This window comes from Ischnura elegans, chromosome 6 (genome assembly GCF_921293095.1).
Source record: "Ischnura elegans chromosome 6, ioIscEleg1.1, whole genome shotgun sequence".
NCBI lineage: Eukaryota > Metazoa > Arthropoda > Insecta > Odonata > Coenagrionidae > Ischnura > Ischnura elegans.
Window position 1 is genome coordinate 113,066,044 of NC_060251.1, and position 22,631 is coordinate 113,088,674.

A 22,631-nucleotide genomic window follows, 5' to 3' on the forward strand; every position below is an offset into this window, starting at 1 on the left:
AACATACGCCCTCAACTTGTAATTTTCAGGCTAAATAAAGTACACCCAGATAAACATCTGCCTGTACCTCAAGTATATATGAAAGTTTTAACTCAGTATTTTCTAAGATGAAATTTTTTTATGCTTGAGAAACAGGTAAATGTTCAGTAAGGTCCTCTACATGTGTACAATCAAAACTTTCAAGATGATAGCTTAAGTTTTAATGGAGTGATAGGCCAACAAAAAATATATGACTGGTCTATGGGGAGGTATGCATCCTCTTCACAGCAAAAAAAGCAAATTATTTACTACATTAATGGAAGAACCAAAACTTTTATCAAATTAAGCATATCTGCAAAATAAACAGGGTTCCCACTCGATCTAAATTATAAAAATCACAGTTTTTTCCAGGTTTTCACTGTCTAAATGTCTTCAAATTCACGGTTTGTAGATAAACCATTTTAGGCAGAAATATTGATCACGTAACAATCATCGGCCGCATGTTAACTACAAATTTAACAAACGCGGCAGATACCATGAATGCAAACGCAGCAAAGAAAGCGCTATCTCTCCTGACGTCACATATCGTTTGCAAATTCAGCTCCAGCTAAAGATTTTGAGTGGGAAAATAGAGGGATCAGGGTGCCAGGGAAGTTAAGAAGTGTCTGAATTTTCGCAAGTGTTAATGAACACTTTGTTTACCAGTCTTCCGGCTTTGGTACAGGCTAAAGGTCAATGTGTCATCATGGCACACGGACCAATAATTGCACTTCAAAAGATGTGTCCAGATAAATCCATGGCCATGTCTGCGCATGAATGACCTTGAAATATGATCGAAATATCCATTTTTCTTTTAATCTGTTAATTGTAGTTCTACGATCATAAAATCAAGATTGAGAGATTTTCAAGGCTTTAAGACAAAATTCATGGCTTTTCCAGGTTTTTTCATGGCATACGAAGTTCACAGCATATTCTCGGTTTCAAGGTTTTCAAGGTTGAGTGGGAACCCTGATAAATGAAGAGCAGAGAATAGGTACCTCCTTGCAGCCTCTCTCTGCTCCTGAGCTCTTTTGCGCTCCTCTTCCCTCTGCTCCTCCTGCTCCCTCTGTCTCTGCAGCTGTTTCTCAAATTCCGCCTGCTTCCTGCGCTCCTGCTCCTGCCTGAGGGTCAAAAGTCAAATTGTTAAGTTAAGGATGAGAACTGCCGTAATTTTTCAGCTTAACTTGGTAGTTTCATACAACAGAACAAATAATCAGGGAGTCAAAACGTAATGAAATCACTTAATTCTTATTTCCAGGCTCCTTTTTTTCAACAAACCTAACTTTCAACGTTGAAAATGGAATTATGTGCTGAAACCTACTTCATTTGGAATAAAAAAAGAGTGAAAATAAGACTAAGTGATTTCTTCATTAGAATATTGGGTATAAATTAACCAAACGGGAGCTTTACCCTGTTTATGATACATTTCTGTGGGATTTCAAAGTTAGCAACATATGCAAAATTAAAAGATGAATGAGTCCAAACACGATGCATTTCTGAGATCATTTATGCCTATTTCACTCGTGTGGGTAGTAGCAGCTGTAATAAAATGTGATTCATTGAGTGACAATGATAAAATATGCTGAACATACACATGTATGCGATATTGCTTTCATTCGCATCTAGCTTTGCATCAAGAAAATGAGGCGTATGGTGGACAATGTAAAAATGGCTGGACTTGTAGACAAGGAGACTTTCAAACTGTGGAGTTAATCAGCTGCATTTACCAAAGCTGCAGTGACCACATGGAGAACATAAAATTGATTGAAAAGCATGTTTTTTCTTGCTCCACATAAAGGTTCCAGTCTCGTTCCAAATAGCTATGGGACTATTTGCACAATCTTATCCCGCTAAGCCCTTTCAATACGATTCTAGAAATGATGGCTAGAATAAAAACAATAGCGCATCACCTTATCCTCTCCCTCTTCTCCTGTTCTTCCCTCTCCTTCCTTTCCCGTTCCTCGTGCTCCTTCCTCTGAATCTCGAGGAGTGCCTTCCTCCGCCTTTCCAGTTCAGCCTGCCCTTTCTCAAAGTTCTCCTTCCTCTTGTCCTCAAACGAGTCTGCAAAAGAAGAAGCCATTGATAGTTAAGTCTACAAAGGCAAGTTCAAGCATCAGGAGAGAGTGAAGAGAACAACATTTTAAGTGATAACAATGAAGAGACTTTGTGATTTCCACACTTTACTTAACATACAACGACCGGTTTTGGCTGTCAGAACATTTTCAAGTAGATTGAAAAAACATGGAGAGGACAAATAAACAAACCGTGGAGGTGATAGTCTCTTCATTGCTATGATGGAGCCCTTCCACCACGTTATAGCTTCCAATTTCAATTTAGCATTTGAAGTGATTCCAAACTTGTCTTCAACCCACAGAGAAATTGGGCTGGATGCATGAATGACAAGGGAATGCTCATTAGCATGATCTTGAAGCAAATGCTTTTGTTTGGAGCACAACCTAGAAGAATTTGCTTCGTTTGGCATGAATAAGCATCAATATTCCATCAGAACAAATTCTTCACAGTGACTAACTTTCCCACAACAATGTGTAAAGGGTGTGCATATTTGTAGGGATGAAGGCTATGTACACAAGGGGAGGGGGGGTGAGGAAGAGTATAGCATCATTAACCACAGATAGATTCTAAACTAGGAGTGATGAAATGAAAAGGAATAGGATATATTGAGTTTTGAAGTGGGAAGTTCAACTTGAGAAAAGAAGACAGTGAGGCAGATATGCCAATTGAATAAAAAGAGGTGGTCTAGAGATTTCTCTCTAGATTTCGTTTCATGATAGCAGTCACCAGAGAGCATCACTTGCCCTGAGTCGGGAGGCCATTTGGATCCTTGGCATCCATTGGGTCGATGACTCCCACAGGCTGGGCAACGGCTGGCCCTCCTGACACGCCGCTGCCAGCACTGCCAACGCTCTTGACGCTGCCCCTCCTGATTCTTCGGAACGAGGGTGGAATCAGGTCAGCTGCCAGGGTTGGGGGGAGTCGCTCCCCACTTTTGGCTAGGTCGCAGAGGTGCATGGCCAACACAAACTCCTCACATGAGAGACGACCATCCCTATCAATGTCTGCCAGATTCCTGAAAGTGAATGTAGAGGTCTAAAAAGACACACGGACAAACACAACGAAGTAAAATTGATAATATGTATATAATTTTCAACCATTGCTAGCTCAACTTCATGGAATTTTGACATGAGGTTGGGAGTAATAACGACAAAGTAATTTTCCACACAACTTCCATTCACCCTACATGTTTCAACATTTACTGTGTCATTATCGATGGAGTTATAACCTTGAGAATAATACAGTAAGTGAAGAAACCAGTTTGGCTATTTAAAAATTACGTGGAAAATTACAAAGCCATCATAACTCCCGTCATCACAATCTCACTCACTCACTCAGGGATTGAACTCGAAAGTGAGTTGGGATAGGTGAGGTAGAGCTCACCCCAGACCTGTATGTGTGAACTTCACATGTTCAGGGTAGAGGAGCCAGCTCCTTTCCCTCGGCCACATTGCCCTTTGAGGGTTTTGTTTGGGGATATCCAAAGACTTCACCCAGGATTTAAAAGTGGGGCTCTTTGGCCAGTAGACAAGCGCTTTACCCACTACTGTTGGCGTCAAAATGATGAGCCGCTGTACTTCGCAAATTTATATCTGGACTTCAGTGCATGCCATAACAATGAATACTATGTCATTTTAAAGGAAATTTTATTCTCAATTCTGATTTAATTTTTTTATGAAAAATTCAAAAATCAAGACACACAATTACAATAAATGACTCCGCATACAATAAAATTAGCCGTTTTGTCAACTTCATGAACTTTGTAACTCAACCCAGGGAAAAGTACTGTGTAAGCAACATTAATCTTCCACAATAAGTTGCAAACATTAATGTAGATTAACAAAATGCCTTTTGCGTATTTTTAGAACGCATATTTCGTTCTAAAATAACGAAAATGTTTAAACGCTATCTAGTCCTACAGTTTACCCCGAAAGAAAAAATAAAACTGACAGAAACACTTCTTCATTTATTTGCAATTTTTCTATAATCCATTATCTATTAAAATATTAATAATTGTGAATGTTAATAACTTCTATTAATGTCATGTTACCAAACGGGGCTGCGCTCGGCCAGTGCCAGTTATCAGGAAGCAAAGTTTCGTGCGCAAGACGTGGCAATGCAGCATTCGTTCGCTTCGGAGTATTTTTCAATGCCCATATATAATCGTAACTACATAAAAATCAGGTATTTTCATTTATTACAATCGCATGTCTTGATTTTTGAATTTTTTATGAAACAAAAATTAAATCAGAATTGAGAATAAAATTTCCTTTAAAATGACATATTATTTATTGTTATGGTATGCGCTGAAGCTCAGATATAAATTTGCAAAGTATAGCAGCACATCATTTTGACGCCTACAGTAGGCTAGTATGCTCCCTATTCTAATATAAAATTCATTGACAATAAATCACTATAAAATGTCAAAAGAGGAAAGAAAAGGATTGGAACAAATTACAAAAAATGACAAGGATACTGGTTTGGCAGGAGACGGTTGATGAGTTTTTGATTTTGAACATTTATGTATTTCCTTAGATGGAGGAGTAGGCGAAAGTATTGCTGCTAAGTAGTGATATTATTTCGCCAGTCTACCTCATGAGCCTTATTAAGCATGTCCCACTGAAGCACTCGTGACCTTTATTCCCAATAAGTTTATATTAAGTTTATTAAAATAGTTGAAGGCAGAAACAAAATATAAAGCTGAGACTTGACAGAGTACCCCAAAGTTGAAGGAGTGTGAAATAATTCCTGATGATGCTCATGATAAGAATTTACTCCAATGAGTGCACACACACACACAATCAATTATTGTAACATAAAATTTTGGTGAGAAGCACAACTTTGGTCATCTGTTTTATTATTTTAATTTCTTTCTTTTCGCCTCCATGCTGACTTGAGTGGTACCTTACTTTTGTACACAATTGAAGTAGTAGCTAATGTCTGGAAGTGCATGTGGAACTAATGAAAATTTTATGCTTTTTATGTATACTAGGCCTTAACAAACCATCAGCAAATTATTGCAATTTCAAATCTATTTTAGGGCATGCCAGTTTTTAATACTACATACCCTTAGCATTCACATTGTGTTTATCCAACTGTAACTTGTTGTTGTATGAGGAAAATTTTACAGCGAGGTTAAGATTATGAAGTTATAAAAAACATGCATTAACCATAAGTAGAAAGTGAGTAACTTCTAACATGAGTTGAAATACATAGCCACTTCCAGGAACTATTGACCATCAAAAGAATATGTCATTAAGTATTGAAAAAACAACAATGGGGCTTGAAGATTCTAAAAGTTTTTAAGCCCCAGAAGACTTGCTGAAAGGTATGCAGTTTATAAAAGAAAATTGAGTAAAAAAAATCATCATGTCCATGAAGTACATCATCCAAAAGTTTTGTTTGAAGAGGATAAGCCACAGCATCATTATTTTAATTTTAAAAATTTTCAAAGTTGCCCAAATTTATGGCAAGTAATATACTAAAGAGCCTAATAAAAGGAAAGTCTTCTTACCAAATCTGAGCTAATATTGGATGAGGCAATTGAGACTGCACGAGGATGTTCCTTGCCTGTGGACCAGACAAATGCCCGGAACGAGTTCGATCATTTGTATTGAACAACTGGGTGTACTTAAGGCGGGATGGATTGGGAACAGCCCAATCCTGTGACGGCAGAGCAGATGGCGGAGATCCAACAGAAACACTGCAATGAAAAATAAATTAGTTCAAAATTTCCAATTCCTACCAATACACCTCAACGATGGATCTAGGGTATTTTTTAGAGATGTGCGAATGGTATCCGCGAATACTCGAATACCTCAAATACTTTGAATTTCGTGTCATACACTATCCCACGCACGTCGTTGGTAATTGACTCGAAAAAATGTAGAGAACTGTAGTCGTTTAGTGCACGTAGCGCAGTATTAGGCAAGTTGACGAATTTCATCAAAATTCGTGGATTAGAGCGGTGAAAAGAGTTCGACATGGGGAACTGAAAATGATCGGGTGAAAAAATCTGAAAATCCCCGATTCCCCCCACCAGGAGAACCTCAGTGCCGTGGGATAGCCAATAATCAGCCAAATTCCGGTTTGAATCCTTTAAAGGAAATCTTAATTGCGCACCAAAATCCTGGGTTTCCTGCTGCATAGGCAACCTAGTCAAACATTCCCGCATTCATCGTTTTTTTCATCCCCCCTGAAAAACGATAGATCTAGGTTCCAGTGTATACCTTTTTATTTATACATTCATCAAGGGAAATAGAATAAAAAACGTACGATTAATATGCTTTGCGCAATTCTAGTATTTGAGGTATTCGAAATTCGATGTATTTGAATATTCGAGCAATGATTTAATATTCGTATTCGACATTCGAGTTTGAGAAAACTGCTATTCGACCCATCTCTAGTTTTTTTACTGCATTGTCAATGGGAGCTTTTGGCTGCAGCTGTAACACTGGAGGGATCTCACACACTCCTGACTGAGTGTATATTTACACCAACCTCTTCCCAGCTCTATCTTTGCAACTAAAGGAAAAATTATCTTAAAAACCTTCTCTTTAATATTTTAAGAGAGAATCCCTGAATGTATTTTAAACTTGTGAGAGAATAGCATACTGAGGAAACACTATGTTTATTGTCAAAATTCACATTTCCCTTCAACCCACCAAATGTTCGGATGAAATGCAATTTCAAGTCCGAGTGAACAACCCCATTTATTCCTGATTATGCTTCTTGCAATGACCACGTGAACTCAAATCATAACAAAATTCACAATGCAGCTGCACTCAAACGATTCCCTTGATACCATTCTTTGTGTATCTTCATTGAAAAAACATCAGAATATGAAGTAAAAGTTGGGGCAAGCTATTAGTAACTACAAATACTCTATAATTAACAAAAAGAAAAGGACTCGGCAGCATTAAAAAATATTACCCATTTTCCCTGAAAAAAATTAACTAACAGTTAATGATAAACTTCATTTGATAATTTTTTGAAGAGAAAATACTTACGGAGATTCAATGCTTGCAATAGAGTTAGACCTTTGGGGAGTTCCTTCAAGAGATGGCGGAGCAGGGACACTGGGAGCGACGCTGGCAGTTGTGACAGGGGTCATGGATGGTATGAGTGGACCTTTAAAAAGGAATGTCATTCAAATACTTGGAAATAACAATACAACCTATTAAAAATCAAGTAAGAACTTTCATGTATCAATTGATGGACTAAATTTAAATTAAGAATATTAATAATTTCAAAAAATATTTAAATAAAAAAATCATAAAAACCAATTTTAAAAAATCAGCACAACTCTCAGTAATTTGAAAAAATACAAATTAATTCAACAAATAAATATATGTTTATTTTTCTAGCATACAAGAACTTCAATTTATTCAAATATTTCAAATCGCCAATTTCATAACTTGTGCCTCACCAAATATTAATCATTATGGAAGATGAAAATGTTGCATTGAAATATTAAACTCAAAATTTTCAAGTAAAAATCATAATGATAGAATACATTTTAATGTTTATAAGTTTTTTCATGTTTTGAACACTTTCTGAATGACATCCTGGGAATGGTATTTTCAAATACTGAGAGTACATATACGCATAGCAGGATGAGGCAAAATCATTAATAGACATTTACGGTAAAAAAAAAGATATCCAGATATTTCTGTCACTCTCCTTCACATTCCTTCACTATTCAGAGAAATTAAAATTGCCGGATTTCCCCTGACTGTCTAAGCATTCCAGAAGAGTAGCCAACCTGATCCAACATAAAGTTACACAAAGTTATGCCAGCAACCATCCATTCTATTCATGATGTAATATGCTGAAACACATTAATTTCTAAAAAATGTGCTTGGCACAATACCATTTCATGTTTCGGCAAGTACATACAGATGTCAATGCTCTAATTGCCTACCTGTGCTAATTGCAGGCTGCCCCATCACAGCAGCAATGCCTGGTGCTGGAGCGATGGGAGAATCTAGATTCAGCTGGGGTTGCACCATTGGCTGTGCCATTGTCATTGGAGGCACCTGCCCCATGGTAACTGGCTGTGCCATTGACACAGGCTGTGTCATTGGCACTGGCTGTGTCATTGGCACTGTCTGTGCCAGTGGCACTGGCTGTGCCATTGCTACTGGCTGTGTCATTGGTACTGGTGGTACCATCGGCATTGGCTGTGTCATTGCCAACGGCTGCGTCATCGGTGCAGGCTGTGCCATTGATACCGGTTGGGCCGCAGACACAGGCTGTGCCATGGAAACTGGCTGTGCCATGGAAACTGGCTGAGCCATAGAAACTGGCGGAGTCATGGAGACTGGAGGTGCCATTGAAGTTGGCTGAGGCGGCATAGAGGTTGGCTGTGCCATAGATACAGGCTGTGCCATGCCCACCGGCTGAGGCGGCATGCCAATGGGCGCAACCGTTGCCATTGGATGGGTGATTGGTGGGGCCATGGCGAGGGGAGGAGCCGCCGTAGCTGCCAAGGGCTGTCCCATCATGCCCATGGGCTGGGACATGATGGGTGCCTGGGGTGGAATACCCATTGGTTGAGCCATCGGGTGAACCACCGGCATCATGCCGACAGGTTGGGTCTTGTTCACGGGCTGCCCGGCCGTCATGGGCTGTGCCAAACCAACTGGTGGGAAGCCAGGGACCATGGGTCTCGGAATGCCTCCAGCAGGGGGAGGGGGCATTGGAGGAGGCCCACCCCCAACATGGGGATGAGGCGGCTGCTGCTGCTGGGGTAGGACTGTTGGGAAGGTAAGGGAACAAATGCCGTCAGTTAAACACCATGCAGGGAGCAAATCTTAAATCAGCAAAATTACTACAAAATAAAACTCAAAAAGTTAAGTTAATTTTTGGGTGTAGATGACAATATTCTATATTATTTCTACTGTATAGATACCTTTTTCTCAACTTATACGCAACCAAACTCTACAAATGAGGTACCAAAATGCACAGAATTTATCAGAGAACAGGCGACGGCATATTTAACTTCCTAAATATTGCTATTGTTTCCTAAAATTGGTTTTTAAATAATTAAAAAAAAACTAAATATTCCTGACGTTAACAGTGCACAAACCGATACATTTGTTCATTTGCAACAATATCTTGCATTCTATAAATAACTTTTATCAAAATGCGGCTGATTCCACATTCAAGTCTCCTGTTTATACCTAAGTATGAGTCATCACGTGCGTTTAACAGAGGATAGTGTAATTACTTCCAATATAGTGTTTAATGAGGTCCTCTGACCTCAATTTGTACATGAACATTCCAATTTGTGCATAAGACCCTGCCTTTTTTTTACATTTTAAAATTAGAAACAGCCTATCCCTCTGTGGACCTGCATTAAAAGAGTGGGGGAAGCCCGTTGGGAGCAGGCGCATCACACTCGTAGCAAGTATAAAGTCTTTATCAAACAGCTTTAGGTCAAATAAATCATGAAATGTATTTCTCTCCTCTATATCCAACATTTTTTCCAAATTTAACAAAAGATCAGGTCCCTACAAAGACATCACCTAAAATAACTCCTTTATTTAAAACTTTCTTTGAATTTGTTACATATTTACGGTTAAAGTGGCCATATGTCCCGGTTTGGCCTGCTTTAGAGGGCATCCTGTTGGTTTCCGAAAATTCTCCAATAAGTCCCAGTTTTGTGAAAAAATTGAAGGAATTATGTCCTTATAGAAGTTTATAACAGAAAGCGTAGCACAATACAGCAGTAAGAATTTAGGATGCAAATACTCTAAGCAACTTCAACGTTCAATAATCAAACTGTGGCATTATCAAAGAACACCGTCAGCTTGGAGCCGAAAGCCACAGGAGCAATGTAGCAGCACCCTTCCCTATTGTTGGATTCTGTCCCCACCACCATGCTACTCACCTCCCCAAAGCACATCCTACCTAATTGTATTCATAGTCTTGGATTTAATTTTACAAATCTATTTCCATGGAGTAAGGCTATAGGTTTTTCGACTTCACTGAAGACCCCCCCCTCCAATACTAAGATGCCCAGTCTTGGCCAAAATATTTATAGCCACCCTATTTATGTGGTCCTTTCAAAAGTGTAAAAAAAAGAGGTAACACTACACCAAGCACAATGGCTATAAAACTAGGAATTATACCACAAACACATTGATAATTAATATTCATAAAAAAAATAATAATAAACAAAAGTTTAACACTTAGCAGGGAGCAGAGGCCCCAACAGCAAAGCTAAAATGACTTTTTCAGAATACATTAAACTCAAATGCTGGAAAAAATAAATATCTCCTAAAAGATATTTATCTTTTCCAACTCTTGATGGCTTCTTGGCAACTTCGTGGAAAATCATGGTGATGAACAATTGGTACTTTTTTCACATATTTTTTATCCTACGTTGACCAGCTTCATCCCATACAAATGACACCATAAGGTCAAACATCGAAAGGTTAGGCCATCAACAAAGATGGTTGATGCTTAAATTTAAAAAAAACTCATTTCCCAACTTCAATTATTCTATCAAAGCTTAAAGAAAAAAAAGTCAAATACATAAAAAATATGATACGCTTGAGTTGATAACTTTTAAATAGGTGATAAATTATCCTGCCCCTATCACACAATGCACGGTCAATGAAAATAATAAGGACACTTACAAGTCTGATACTTTTCCCGTATTACAAGTAACATAGCCAACATGCTTGTAACTGTGATATCGCCCACTCTATTGCGACTTCGGACTGTATTCCATAGCATTACACAAGTCTTCACAACTCAAACTTGATTCAGTTGCCATGTTGTTATCAAAAGACCTCACTTGAACTCAAACTGAGTCCCAAGTCCCGAGATGAACACTGTAATTGCCTCATGTTTTTATAAATCAAATATCTCTCATTAAAGTACTTCCATGTGTGATAAGCAAAAGATAATTTAAAAGAAAATAGTTAAGGTAAATGAATTATTTTGTAAATTTTACCTCAGTCTGGCTTAAATGAGTTTAGTAGAAGTTAGTTTCTAACGTATAAACTCCAACTAAGTACATACGTACTGACTAAGTGCAAGTAACTTTGCACGCAGTCACACACAAAGGTGCAAAGTTATAAACACCAAGGATGAAATTCACCATGAAAAAACTCATTCTACACCACCTTAGCCTAGATTCAAACCTGGATCTCCTAATTGCTGGTCAGATAAGCTACCAGTTACGCTAACAAGCCATCTTCCTCCTCTCAGAATGATTCATCTTCCTATCACGATAAATTCAGACTGGGAACAAGGTGTAGATGTCTCAAGACCACAAGGTGATGGCACAGGGAATGGAGGTCGTGCTTACTAAGCCACTGCCCCAAACTCCATCATGGAATAGCAACAAAGTAAGGTTTATTTCCTTGACAGTAGCTCAGTAAGCACGACTTCCATCCACACCTTGATTGGTTAACCCACTCTGAGATTCCCCTTGAAAGACACGGTCCCCACTAAATCTAAATCATAAAATTCACCGTTTTTTCCAGGTTTTCACGGTCTAAATGTCTTCAAATTCATGGCTTGTAGATAAACCATTTTAGGCAGAAATATTGATCACGTAACAATCATCGGCCGCATGTTAACTACAAATTTAACAAACGCGGCAGACACCATGAATGCAAAAGCAGCAAAGAAAGCGCTACATATCTCTCCTGACGTTACATATCGTTTGCAAAATTCAGCTCTAGCTAAGGGTTGTGAGTGGGAAAATAGAGGGACCAGGGTGCCAGGGAAGTTAAGAAGTGTCTGAATTTTCACAAGTGTTAATGAACACTTAGTTTACCAGTCTTCCGGCTTCGGTACAGCCTTAACCCTTTTAGTGCTAAACTTCTTCCCGTGGTGCAGTCGAAAAATGCGGAGGGTATTTTAATAAAATGTAGCAATTAGGAAAAATAAACATAATATAGTTAATTTTTTAGATATCTTTAAGAGTTTTTTTTTTATTAATGAGATTAAATTGGACTATAATCACAATATTTTTATACATTTACTGATATATAAGTTTTTTTATTTCAATGTCCTAAAATTTAACAACAATAACTTAAAAGCCCATATATCGGCACGCCGCACTTTTCAGCCGAGCAGTAAAAGCCGATATATTGGCACGCCGCACTAAAAGGGTTAAGGTCAATGTATCATCAGGACACACGGACAAATAATTACGCTTCAAAGGACATGTCCAGATAAATCCGTGGCCATGCCTGCGCATGACTGACCTTGAAATATGATCGAAATATCCATTTTTATTTTAATCTGTCAATTGAAGTCCTACGATCATAAAATCAAGATTGAGAGATTTTCAAGGCTTTAGGACGAAATTCACAGCTTTTCCAGGTTTTTTCACGGCATACGGAATTCACGGCCTATGCACGATTTTAAGGGTTTTCAAGGTTGAGTGGGAACCCTGAAAGAAGATGGCTTGATGGGTACATATACTGGTAGCATACCTGACCAACAATCGGGTGATCTGAGTTTGAATTCCGGCTAAAACAAATGATTTTTTTTTTCAATTTTCAACCTTATTGCGACTTTCAACCTTAGCATATACGTACGTTATGGGCTTGTTCACCAATTTATTTTTATTAACCATTGAGAGAGATTTTGAAAAATAAGGAAAACAACATTTCTCTGTTCTTTGCCCAGTTGTCTACTCCTCGGGATATTTGAAGTGAAACAATAAACAGCATCAGTTGTCGACGTTAACACATCCTGCTAAGAGGGCCATAACCTCTCGGATACTTTTGAGCCTCATAAATCAACCTGGCATAGCTCCTGTTGCTAATGACTTCCCTAAAGTCTACACAGCCATATCATTTCATATAATCTTCCCTTTGTCAACTTGGTGTGCATCTAGCCCAGTGGCGATGGTGGTGAGTATAACTTAAGAACAGCATACCTATTGAATGCTAATTAGAGCTAATTCCAGTCAAAATTTTGGAGCTTTACAAATTAAGATGTTTCTGGCAATTGTTTTTTTGTGATTATGTAGTTATCCTCTTTAAATTTTTTTTATCTTGTGTAGGATGTGGATCATAAATTTTTCAACAGCTACAGGGGGATTGCACAAGAGGTTAGATATTTCAAAAGAGTGCTAAAATTTATAGGTTTTTATATTTTCTAATCACACGCTGATGTATTTACACACATGGTTATTATCATAAACTATACAATAAGTAAGAGAAATCTGGAAAATACAAATATGTATAAGTAAACTACATTTTTTCCAGGCTTAATTTTTTCAAGTGTTTCTAATGTAACATATTACATAATTTGAGGAAGAGAGAATGTAACACATCACCTACATTAAGAGTCACACTGCAGCTTCATGCTGATGAAAAAAATTGACTTTGATTTCCAATTGTTTTAAGCATAGCCTATAGCACATAACTATAGTTGCACTTGCTTGCAGCACTGCTAACTACTTGCTGCACAAAAAGTGTCCTACTTGTTATAACTGTTAGTCAACAACTCATGAAAAGTAGGTGACAATTTTCACATTTTCTCATTTGAAAATTAAGAGAGAATTAACACCAAGAGTGAAATTTGGCTGCAATTTTTTCTTTGGATATGAATGTCTCCTCAGTGATGATGAGATGGGAAAGAAAGCAAATCTGCCCCATTTTTTGACATCTTGCCCCATCTGCCAATATTTTAAAGACCACTGTCCTATAGGCAGTATATATGTAGCTGTTGGTGGGGAGAGAAAGGTAGGCAAGGGAGTACAGGGACTTCAAAAAAAAACTTATGGATGGACAATGCCACAAATGGTGAATCAGGAAACACATAATGAGTTCCCCATTGGATGCATGGAATGTGGGATGAAGCATGGTTGACAAATATTCAGCACAACTGGTTCATATGATTGCTAGACTTATTTGGTCTCTGATTGATTTTCATTTCTGAAAATTTTTATGATCATTTCTTATAATTTTCGTAGGTGATGCATCCACACACCTGAAGCTGGCTTTTGTTAAGCTCTCCTATCCAGTACAATTCCTTTATCACAAGCTTACACAATAATGAGAACACTACGAATGACCTAACTTAATAGTGGGATTTTTTAAGGCTGTGATTTTCCCATTTAGCAACTTTAGTCGTTACTGTTTGGTGAATGGTAATTTCTCCAACACAAAATGGGCTTGTGTACCAATGGCACTCTGCTGAACAAACCATGTGATCACAAGTAACTTAAATAAACAAATAGCTTATCTTACCCAAAGGATGAACCAAATAGAAAAAGTAAAAACACGCAACAGTGTTTCACCTGCTTTTCCAGAATGTTTGTCATTTTTGTCAAATCTAAAACTCTTCCAATAGCTTTGTCTTACATCACTCGATTCATCTCATTTCCTAATCAGTTGATGCACTGTCTAGGAGAAGTTTCAGTTTCCGAGATTGCATAGCTTGACATTTCATTTTGATGCTTGCAGTATTGCCTTACACGCTGCTGATTCTTCTATTGCCCCCCTTAAACTTCTTAGTGTGGCAGACCATTTTGTAGGCTTTTATATCTCGCATGAAAAGTATAGAGGGCCAATATCCATATATTTGGCTTAATTTAATGACAATAGACAAAGCAAATGATAAAATTGGTATTAATGAAGAAAAATATAATATCCAAATAGGTATTCCAAATTCATTACCAAGTCGAGAGGATTCAAATGGACCAGGTGGCAGTATATACATAACGCAATTTTATTCTTTTGATGAAGGAATGAAAAATATACATATTATTCCCTGGATGTAGTTTACACTCTTTAAATTGCTAGAAATACCAAATTTAACCAAGTAGTCATTAAATGAAGTAAAAAGAAGTAATTTACATAAGCATCACACGGATTCCTACTCATTGCAAATTTTGTGGTGTGTATGCAGCCACGCACAGCAAACTTCCAAGTTCTACGACAACAGTTATCTTCAATCACAAGGGTGGCTGTCTCATATACCAGTGATCTTCAACTACCATATAACCTTAGGTCATTTGGTGGATAATTTGCATAAAGGGCCCAATGGCTGGCAACCCTTTAAATATAACCCGTGATTCACCATTAATATAAAATTCCTGATTATCCGTACGCGGATTATTCCTGCTATGGATTAAGATTTAAGAGTGCATGAGTTTCACCTTCTTCCTACGTTTTTCTCGACCTTATGAAAAAAGATGCCAAAAATGCTGGAATTATCAAATTTAAATGCAATACATTAAGCAAGGCTCCATTAGGATTTCCTTCATAAAACGTAATTACATTTTCTTTACTAGCTGACAAGGAATGTTTCAAGTTTACTTGGATGTCTACTCTAGTATTGCAAAGACGAAGAGCAAAGGAATAAAACTCTTGATTTATTAGATTTCTTCTATTGAAAACCAATCGTAAAACAAGAAATTGTTATCTATGATCTTTTAATGAATTTTTCATACGGCAAATGTACAATTATTGCCACTGCCTCGCATATGGTTGAACAAAGGCCAAAAGAACCGGAGATTTCGTCATACTCAGCCAGGTTTACACCGCAGCCAGTCGTGAGGTCAAATGAGACAGGAAGGAAGTAGTGGAAGTGAAAGCAGTGGGGGAAGTGGAAGCAGAGATGAAGGGAATAGAGATCGCATGAGTCACAGCCACACACTCGCCAGCGTAGATAGTTTGTTGGAGTATGTGATGCAGCGGGAAAAATATGTATGCACAATGATTTTATCCCCACTAAAACAGTCCTAGGTTGGGTGAAGAAAGCTGTTAATGAGGCCTTGCAACAATCTAAAATATATACAATACATACAATGTGCATGAATAAAAAGAATTAGTCTGATTTACACAAATTATGAAAAATAAAAGAAATTTAGGCAAAAGTTTGGGGTTATCTGTGTGTTCCCATTATACATATTGCCTCTCCTCATCATTGGCTTGGATAATCAGGAGTTAAATGTACATTGCCTACCTAGTCTGAAGAATATATAAGGGATGTTTGACAAAAATATGACTCCTGGTGGTCAAACAATAGCGGTCTCAAGGACATCATCATTGACTATAGCAACCTTCCAAAACTAGAGTTTGACATGCTGGTTGCCTTGATAATCCAACCCTTACTTCAGCAACCTTTGACCTTACTAAGGCAATTGGAGGTGACATAGTTGATAAGACGGGTCTGAATACATCATACAGAACCACCAATGACATTCACCTCAAAGACTACCCTAGCACTTTCTGCCAAAAAGGACTTTTTCTCCCTATCAAAAATATACAACAAATTACCGTATGATATCAAATGTCTTCCACCAACACGATTCAAGAATACTTTGAAGAAATATTTAATGGAAAACAACTACTATAGCCTGAAGGATTTTATGCTGGGCTCTGAGTAATCTTTGCCCATCGGTCACAAAAATTGTAACTTTTCTTTTAAACTGTAAAAATTGTAAATATTATATCACTTCATTTAATTGTAACTTTTACTTTATTTTGACGACTTTCAATGTCACTGGAACATATGTGATCTCTAGGAACAATAAAAATTATTATTGTTATCAATTACTTTACATACTGATAATCCTTATATTTTGGACCATTCCTCATAAAACTTTGACCCATGTAAAACTGCTCGGGTTCAATAAAATGACAATACAGATATTTGGACACTTGGGTACCCATGAATGCCGATAATTTGACACCTTGGTAACTATATTTCCCTTTTCCCACTCTTCTGACCAATGGGGGGACCAACTCCATGACCTTACAGGAGTCATGGCAGGATTTTTCACAATTAAAGTGGTTACATTGGTTTTCTCATGCCCAAAAACCAAGGAAATAGCATATTCTTATCCCCTCTATATTTTAACATTGAAACCCCTAAGATCAATATGCGGTTGGACCAACAAATATTTTGAAGGTGAAAAAAACTTTACTCAATTAGTTTATCAATGTGAATTAAATTTTCATGATTGATGAGCATACAAACAGTTAATGAAGAGTATCTGGAAAAGTAGGGTATAGAAAGGAGAATCGCATGTGTGCATAGGGTAACAGAAAAATGGTTTTTGCAAAAAATATTCTCATAGGGGGAGAATGGATTCAACAACCCATCAATTGAAAAGAAATCAGAGTCAAACTATGCCCAAAAAACAAGCATTTTCCACGCAAACATAACTACAGTAAATCCTCTATGTAGTGAACCTCTTTACATCATAAACCTCCATACTTCATACCACCCCTACGGTTCCGTCAGAATTACATGTAAATTTATAGGCAAACCTCTTTGTATTGAACCTCTTTATCTTATAAAACCTCCACTTATCATACCAAGGAGACATCCCCGAGACGGCCTGACTACCTCCGTAAATCGTACCGAGACAACAAGAGACCAATAATGCAGCCACGATTACGTACATGGAGTGACATTTTCAGCGATAAATGTTTAACTCTTATTTTTTTCCTTATACACCTTTATTATGCTGTAATTTTCACGTTAATCATTAGTTGTGGCCATTTTGTTCCATATGAGAGAATACCTAGCAGAGAATGAAAAAAGGTATCCAACTATCCTAATCATTTTAAGTGGCTGTTGAATTAAAAGAGACCACATCGTTTTCTCTCGAATCATGGTAAAAATCATGCGATAGCGCTCGTAATTATTCTGTAATTATTAAATAATAAATATATATGTTCACTAATGCATGCATGTTTGTTTAAACACATACATATAATGGTTCAATAGACAGAAGTGCCTTTAATTTCCGAAGGATATGAAAAAATGGTGCCTATCACTAAAACTTCTCTATAGTAAACCTCCATACATCAAAATGCCCAAATTTTGGTCCCCTTTATTATGATATAAAGAGGTTTTACTGTACTGTACATACACATACAATAAAACTATAAGTATTCAGTCTTAAAAATAGCTACAGCTACAAATGAACAACTAAATCAGGAAACGAGAGAATGCTAGGATAGCAAATGAACATAGTGTAAAACTAACAATCTGATTTTTCAAACTATGTATTACAATTTACCAGCATTTTCCACAAAATTTAATGCTAAAAATTTCACAAATAACTCATAAATAAAATAAAATAAAAATAAGAAATAAATAAAATAATATGAGTGATTAAATGGAGAACTAAACACTTGATCTTCTATAAAATTCTTTATCTGTAGTTCGAGAGGCTACTTTAACTGCTTTGAATGGGGTTTTAATCAATTATTCATAAGCTTTGTTAACTTGACTGATACTAAACCATGATGATCAACAAAACTTGACCATTGATTGCAAAAGGCAAAAATATAGAAAAATGCAATTTAAAATGCAGAGCCATCATTCATGCATGATTTCTTTAAGCCAGAAAGGTAAAATCTTGACAAAAGAACACTGCTTCCCCTAATTGTAAGATAGAAGCTAGGTAGATTGGGTATGTAATCGAAATTTCCCTTAGACTAATTAATTAACTGCAGGGAGTAGGAATATAGAAATAGACACTATACTTGATTTAAAATATCTATGTACCTGTGGCTGTGGCCAATCCTGCCAAAGATGGAGTAGCCAGCAGGCTTGGTGGTAATGTTTTAGGAAGCTCAAACCCTCTAAGCTTCAAATTTATAAGTTTGCATGCAATGCTGAACTCATTAATATCCATCTTTCCATCAGAATCAGTATCAGCCAAACTCCTGCAAAACCACAGATGATGAATAAACATTGTTATTATTAATTAAATATAAACATCACTTCACATCACATTTACATTCATAACTTACCATATTTGACCGAGAATAGGAGGAGGGAGCTGCGACTGAAGTAAATAGCCTTTTGCTTGGGCTCCAGTAATGATTCCATTGATAGGCTTTAATGACTTGAACTGTTCTTCATACCTCGCCCTCTCACGAGGAGTAATCATCCAAGGGTCAGCTGCAAATGAATAAGTTTTAAACTTTACATATGATTTCGAGGGAATACTTAGTGGATGAAAACATAGAAAGGTCAGCTGACTACTAATTCGCACACATCGATTTTTAATGAAAGCCATAATTTAGAAGTAATAATGATTTACCTGCTCCGGTAGCCATTGTCTTGTTTTTCGCCTCCTAAATATAAAGGGAAAAGGTGATTATGAAGCTCTCATAACAGGCAACGCTGGGCGATCGTGAAGAAATCAATGAAACCCACAAACACAGAAACCAACAAATAAATACATATTTAGGACAGAAATATTGACCTAAATATAATAAAATGGACACTATGAAATTTCGCCGGATTTTTATGCGCACCTTAAGGTAAATAAAACACTTAAGGCATGATATCAGAACTCGTCCACTAAGATTGTACGCCTACAAGCTTTTCACTTTCACTTTTGATCTATTATCTAAGTCATAGTACTAAGCCCAAAGCTCAATTCACACACCTTATATTACCAAGAAGACATATACGTTAATTTTGAAGAGTGAACATGAACCTATCTTATTGCTATTCGGGTTAAGCAATTCTGAAACTTCCTGAAAGACATGATCGATACAATCAATGGGAGGACTCCAAACGTCAGAAAAAAATAATAAAGGAACAATGAAAAGATGCCGCCACCGCTGCGCTCTAGGTGGGAATTCAAACTGGCGCAGGGGATTCTAATACTATTTCAAAGCTTATTTTAGTATTATTCAATTCGCCTCATGATAAAAAAACTATATTTTCAACTATAAGAAATAAAACGAAATCACAAAAAATGATTCGTAAATAGGTCGCTTGTGTTTACAGAGCGGTTGTTCTCTTCCAATACAAATAAAAAAATTCCTTTGTTCAGACTCTTCTACTTACCACAGTATTTCACGGATATTTTCACGAATAAATTGGATAGTATTGCAACAGGTAACAAAGGGGTAGTATAATAGTGTTTCGGGAACTGGCGAGGGAAATTAATGGTGGATAACACTCGGGAATAGCCATTTTGTTGTCTTAGATCTGCGACTTGTTTTAGACTAACTTTTGGCCTCTGGATAATTACATACCTCAGTTTTCATCTATCACGTCAAATTTTTAAGCTAAAGGATACCCTATTTTTATACATACAAAGATATAGATACATTTTATACAAAGATACAGATACATGTGAATTGACTAAAAAAATAACTGTGTAGGCAGCCTGTGCCGGGGCGGATCCAAGATTTTTTCTGGGGGGCACAAGGATACCTTGTAATACAAAACGAATGCAATGATAATGGGACTTTATTCAAATCTTCCATATTTCGTAAGGGTCTGGGGAGAGGGGCACGTGCCCCGTGCCCCCAACCCCCCCCCCCCCCCTAGATCCGCCTATGAACCTGTGCAACACCAAAGCTTGAAGTACGAAGCAACTATCAGCTTACATGCCTGTGACTCATTATAGTAGCTGTGCTCCTGTCACTGATCTCCTATAGCATCAGTTGAATAAGGTTAACATGAGCCACTTAGAGAGCAATGATGCCTCCAGTGATTGACAAGCAGAGAGTGGTTACCAGATGAGTGTATGATTGTGTCAAATCTGATAAACATTGTGTTAATGTTAGGATTCATTTTCTTCATTCAATCACATTTGTCGGCACTTTCTCATCCAAACCAATCTTTGTTCTAAGTCTTGGGGGACCATATAAAAATATTTATTTGGAGCATTTCTAGCCGTATTGCTACACTTAGGCACAATACAGTACTTGAAGCTACGCTTCGACATATCAAGGAATAACTATGACACAAAAAATATGGCGTAATAACCACAGTATAAAAACAACAATAATACAATATCTCCACTGAAAACTTCAATAATGTACTCGATCAAGTTGGTTAAGAACCACACTATTGCATGAGCTGATGTCATTCAGGATGGCGATGGTGCAAATTACATTTTTCTTTGATGGCTTGTAAGAGGTATTTTAAATGCTCATAATAAAAAAATAGATGACTTTACAGCCATTTTGTTACAACATTTAGCTTAATAATTACTCCTACTTTTCAGAAAAGTCTTTACCTAAATAGGTGTTCAGAGACCTAGCTATCACACAAGGAATAGTGAAAAAACTTGATGTGGTAGAAGAAAACTAGCTAGAGTTTTGAAACCAGCATGCCCATTTTACCCACCGGCAGCTCAAACATTGAAGACAACGGAAAATAAGTTAAAAAATTCCTCAGTGTAATTCAATATGCAGTGATATAACAGATAATCTAGGCTCAACTATATAAAACATCAGCTCCGAGAGTTAAAAACCAAAAAGGATTTTCTGATGTAAAACTACTCAACCCCATAAGGGTGATGCTGTGAGGTACACACACTGTATTGAATGTACCCATGGGTACCTAGGACCCAGAGCACAAAAATTCTACAATGGAAGAATCATTTCCCTTAACATGGGCAGCCACCAGGATTTCCTGACTTGATGTTAAGGACTGTAAATGAAGGTAGTTTGATGGGTAAAAGAACTTGGTGTGAATTCAAGGGAGAGTTATGAACACAGAAATTATATCACCAACATTATGAAGAAGTCAAATACCCAGGATTTACAATATGTATTTCAGTGGTCCACTCTTTAAGAGTGTTACAACTTTAGTCACATTATTGTACTTGCCTCTTACAGCTAAGAGTTATCTTCACCAATACATAACTGATATCACTTGTAAAATATTCTTTGGTTTTTATTATACACCTTACTTCAAACTCAGAGCAGGTCTAATTCTTTTATGATTTAAAGGACTACATGAAGTTACTCCTCCACTTATCCCTTTATACCTGCTCTTGTCATTTAAGTGATATAGTTTAGTAATGGAGATGGCAATAAAATATTTTATTGATGTGAATTCATGCATAGATAGTCACAAATACTTCAGTTATATAAGGAAAAGTAAAGAAAACTTTCTAATTCCGCATAAATATCTTATGTGCGACCTGGACTTCGACGTGGCACGTCATTGTGTCTGGTGACGTGGATCAGGTACAAAGGACAGGTGATGAAGGACGTCCATGGTCGTCATTATCAGACAATGGTGTACCACATTGAAACCTAGGTCGTACATTAAATATTTACGTGGAATTACAATTTTTTCCTTATTTTCATTAAGTTAAGTAGATTCCATAGAGTCATGCCTGAAACAACTAATTACACAGCAGTTATATACTGGGATAAATGCAATTAGTGCCTACAGTTTACATTAAGCATACAGTAAGTCCTCTATAACATATCTATTTTGAGTAAACTGCATGCAATCTAAGCTGTGGGCACATTCAACCAATGGAGCAGATCCTGGGGTAAAAATTTAAGAGCACTGTCACTGCACTGGTTGAGGAGCTTAGTTTTTATGGTAAGAGTGGGCAGTTTGTTTCGATAGCACTTCCTGCTTATAAAAACAGCTGACTTCTCTCACTAAGCGTCCAATGAGATCATGCACTGAAGCAGAACACACTGGAGCTGTTCCCGAGTTGGCTGAATATTCAGAGTCTGTATGATAGACTATGTATCAGGGGCGTACCTAGGATCAAAACTAGGGGGGGGGGGCAAGCCATGGTTGTTCAAGTTGTAGGTAAGATT

At 37.2% G+C, this 22,631-nt stretch overlaps 1 protein-coding gene across 6 annotated transcripts in view; it reads right to left on the bottom strand.

Annotated features, from left to right (window-relative positions):
* The window catches only part of LOC124161510 (intersectin-1), an 86,413-nt gene extending 66,789 nt beyond the window's left edge, over positions 1–19,624 (bottom strand). For all 6 annotated transcript variants that reach the window (XM_046537854.1, XM_046537850.1, XM_046537853.1 and 3 more), the window contains exons 1-10: positions 19,490–19,624; positions 19,139–19,172; positions 18,846–18,996; positions 18,598–18,758; positions 8,015–8,848; positions 7,101–7,221; positions 5,606–5,794; positions 2,835–3,106; positions 1,929–2,079; positions 1,017–1,139 (exon numbers count right to left, since the gene is read on the bottom strand). In XM_046537854.1, the coding sequence (XP_046393810.1) occupies positions 1,017–1,139; positions 1,929–2,079; positions 2,835–3,106; positions 5,606–5,794; positions 7,101–7,221; positions 8,015–8,848; positions 18,598–18,758; positions 18,846–18,996; positions 19,139–19,154 (2,018 nt within the window). In that variant the 5' untranslated portion in view covers positions 19,155–19,172; positions 19,490–19,624. The remainder of the gene's footprint in view (positions 1–1,016; positions 1,140–1,928; positions 2,080–2,834; positions 3,107–5,605; positions 5,795–7,100; positions 7,222–8,014; positions 8,849–18,597; positions 18,759–18,845; positions 18,997–19,138; positions 19,173–19,489) is intronic.
* Positions 19,625–22,631: the final 3,007 nt, after the last annotated feature.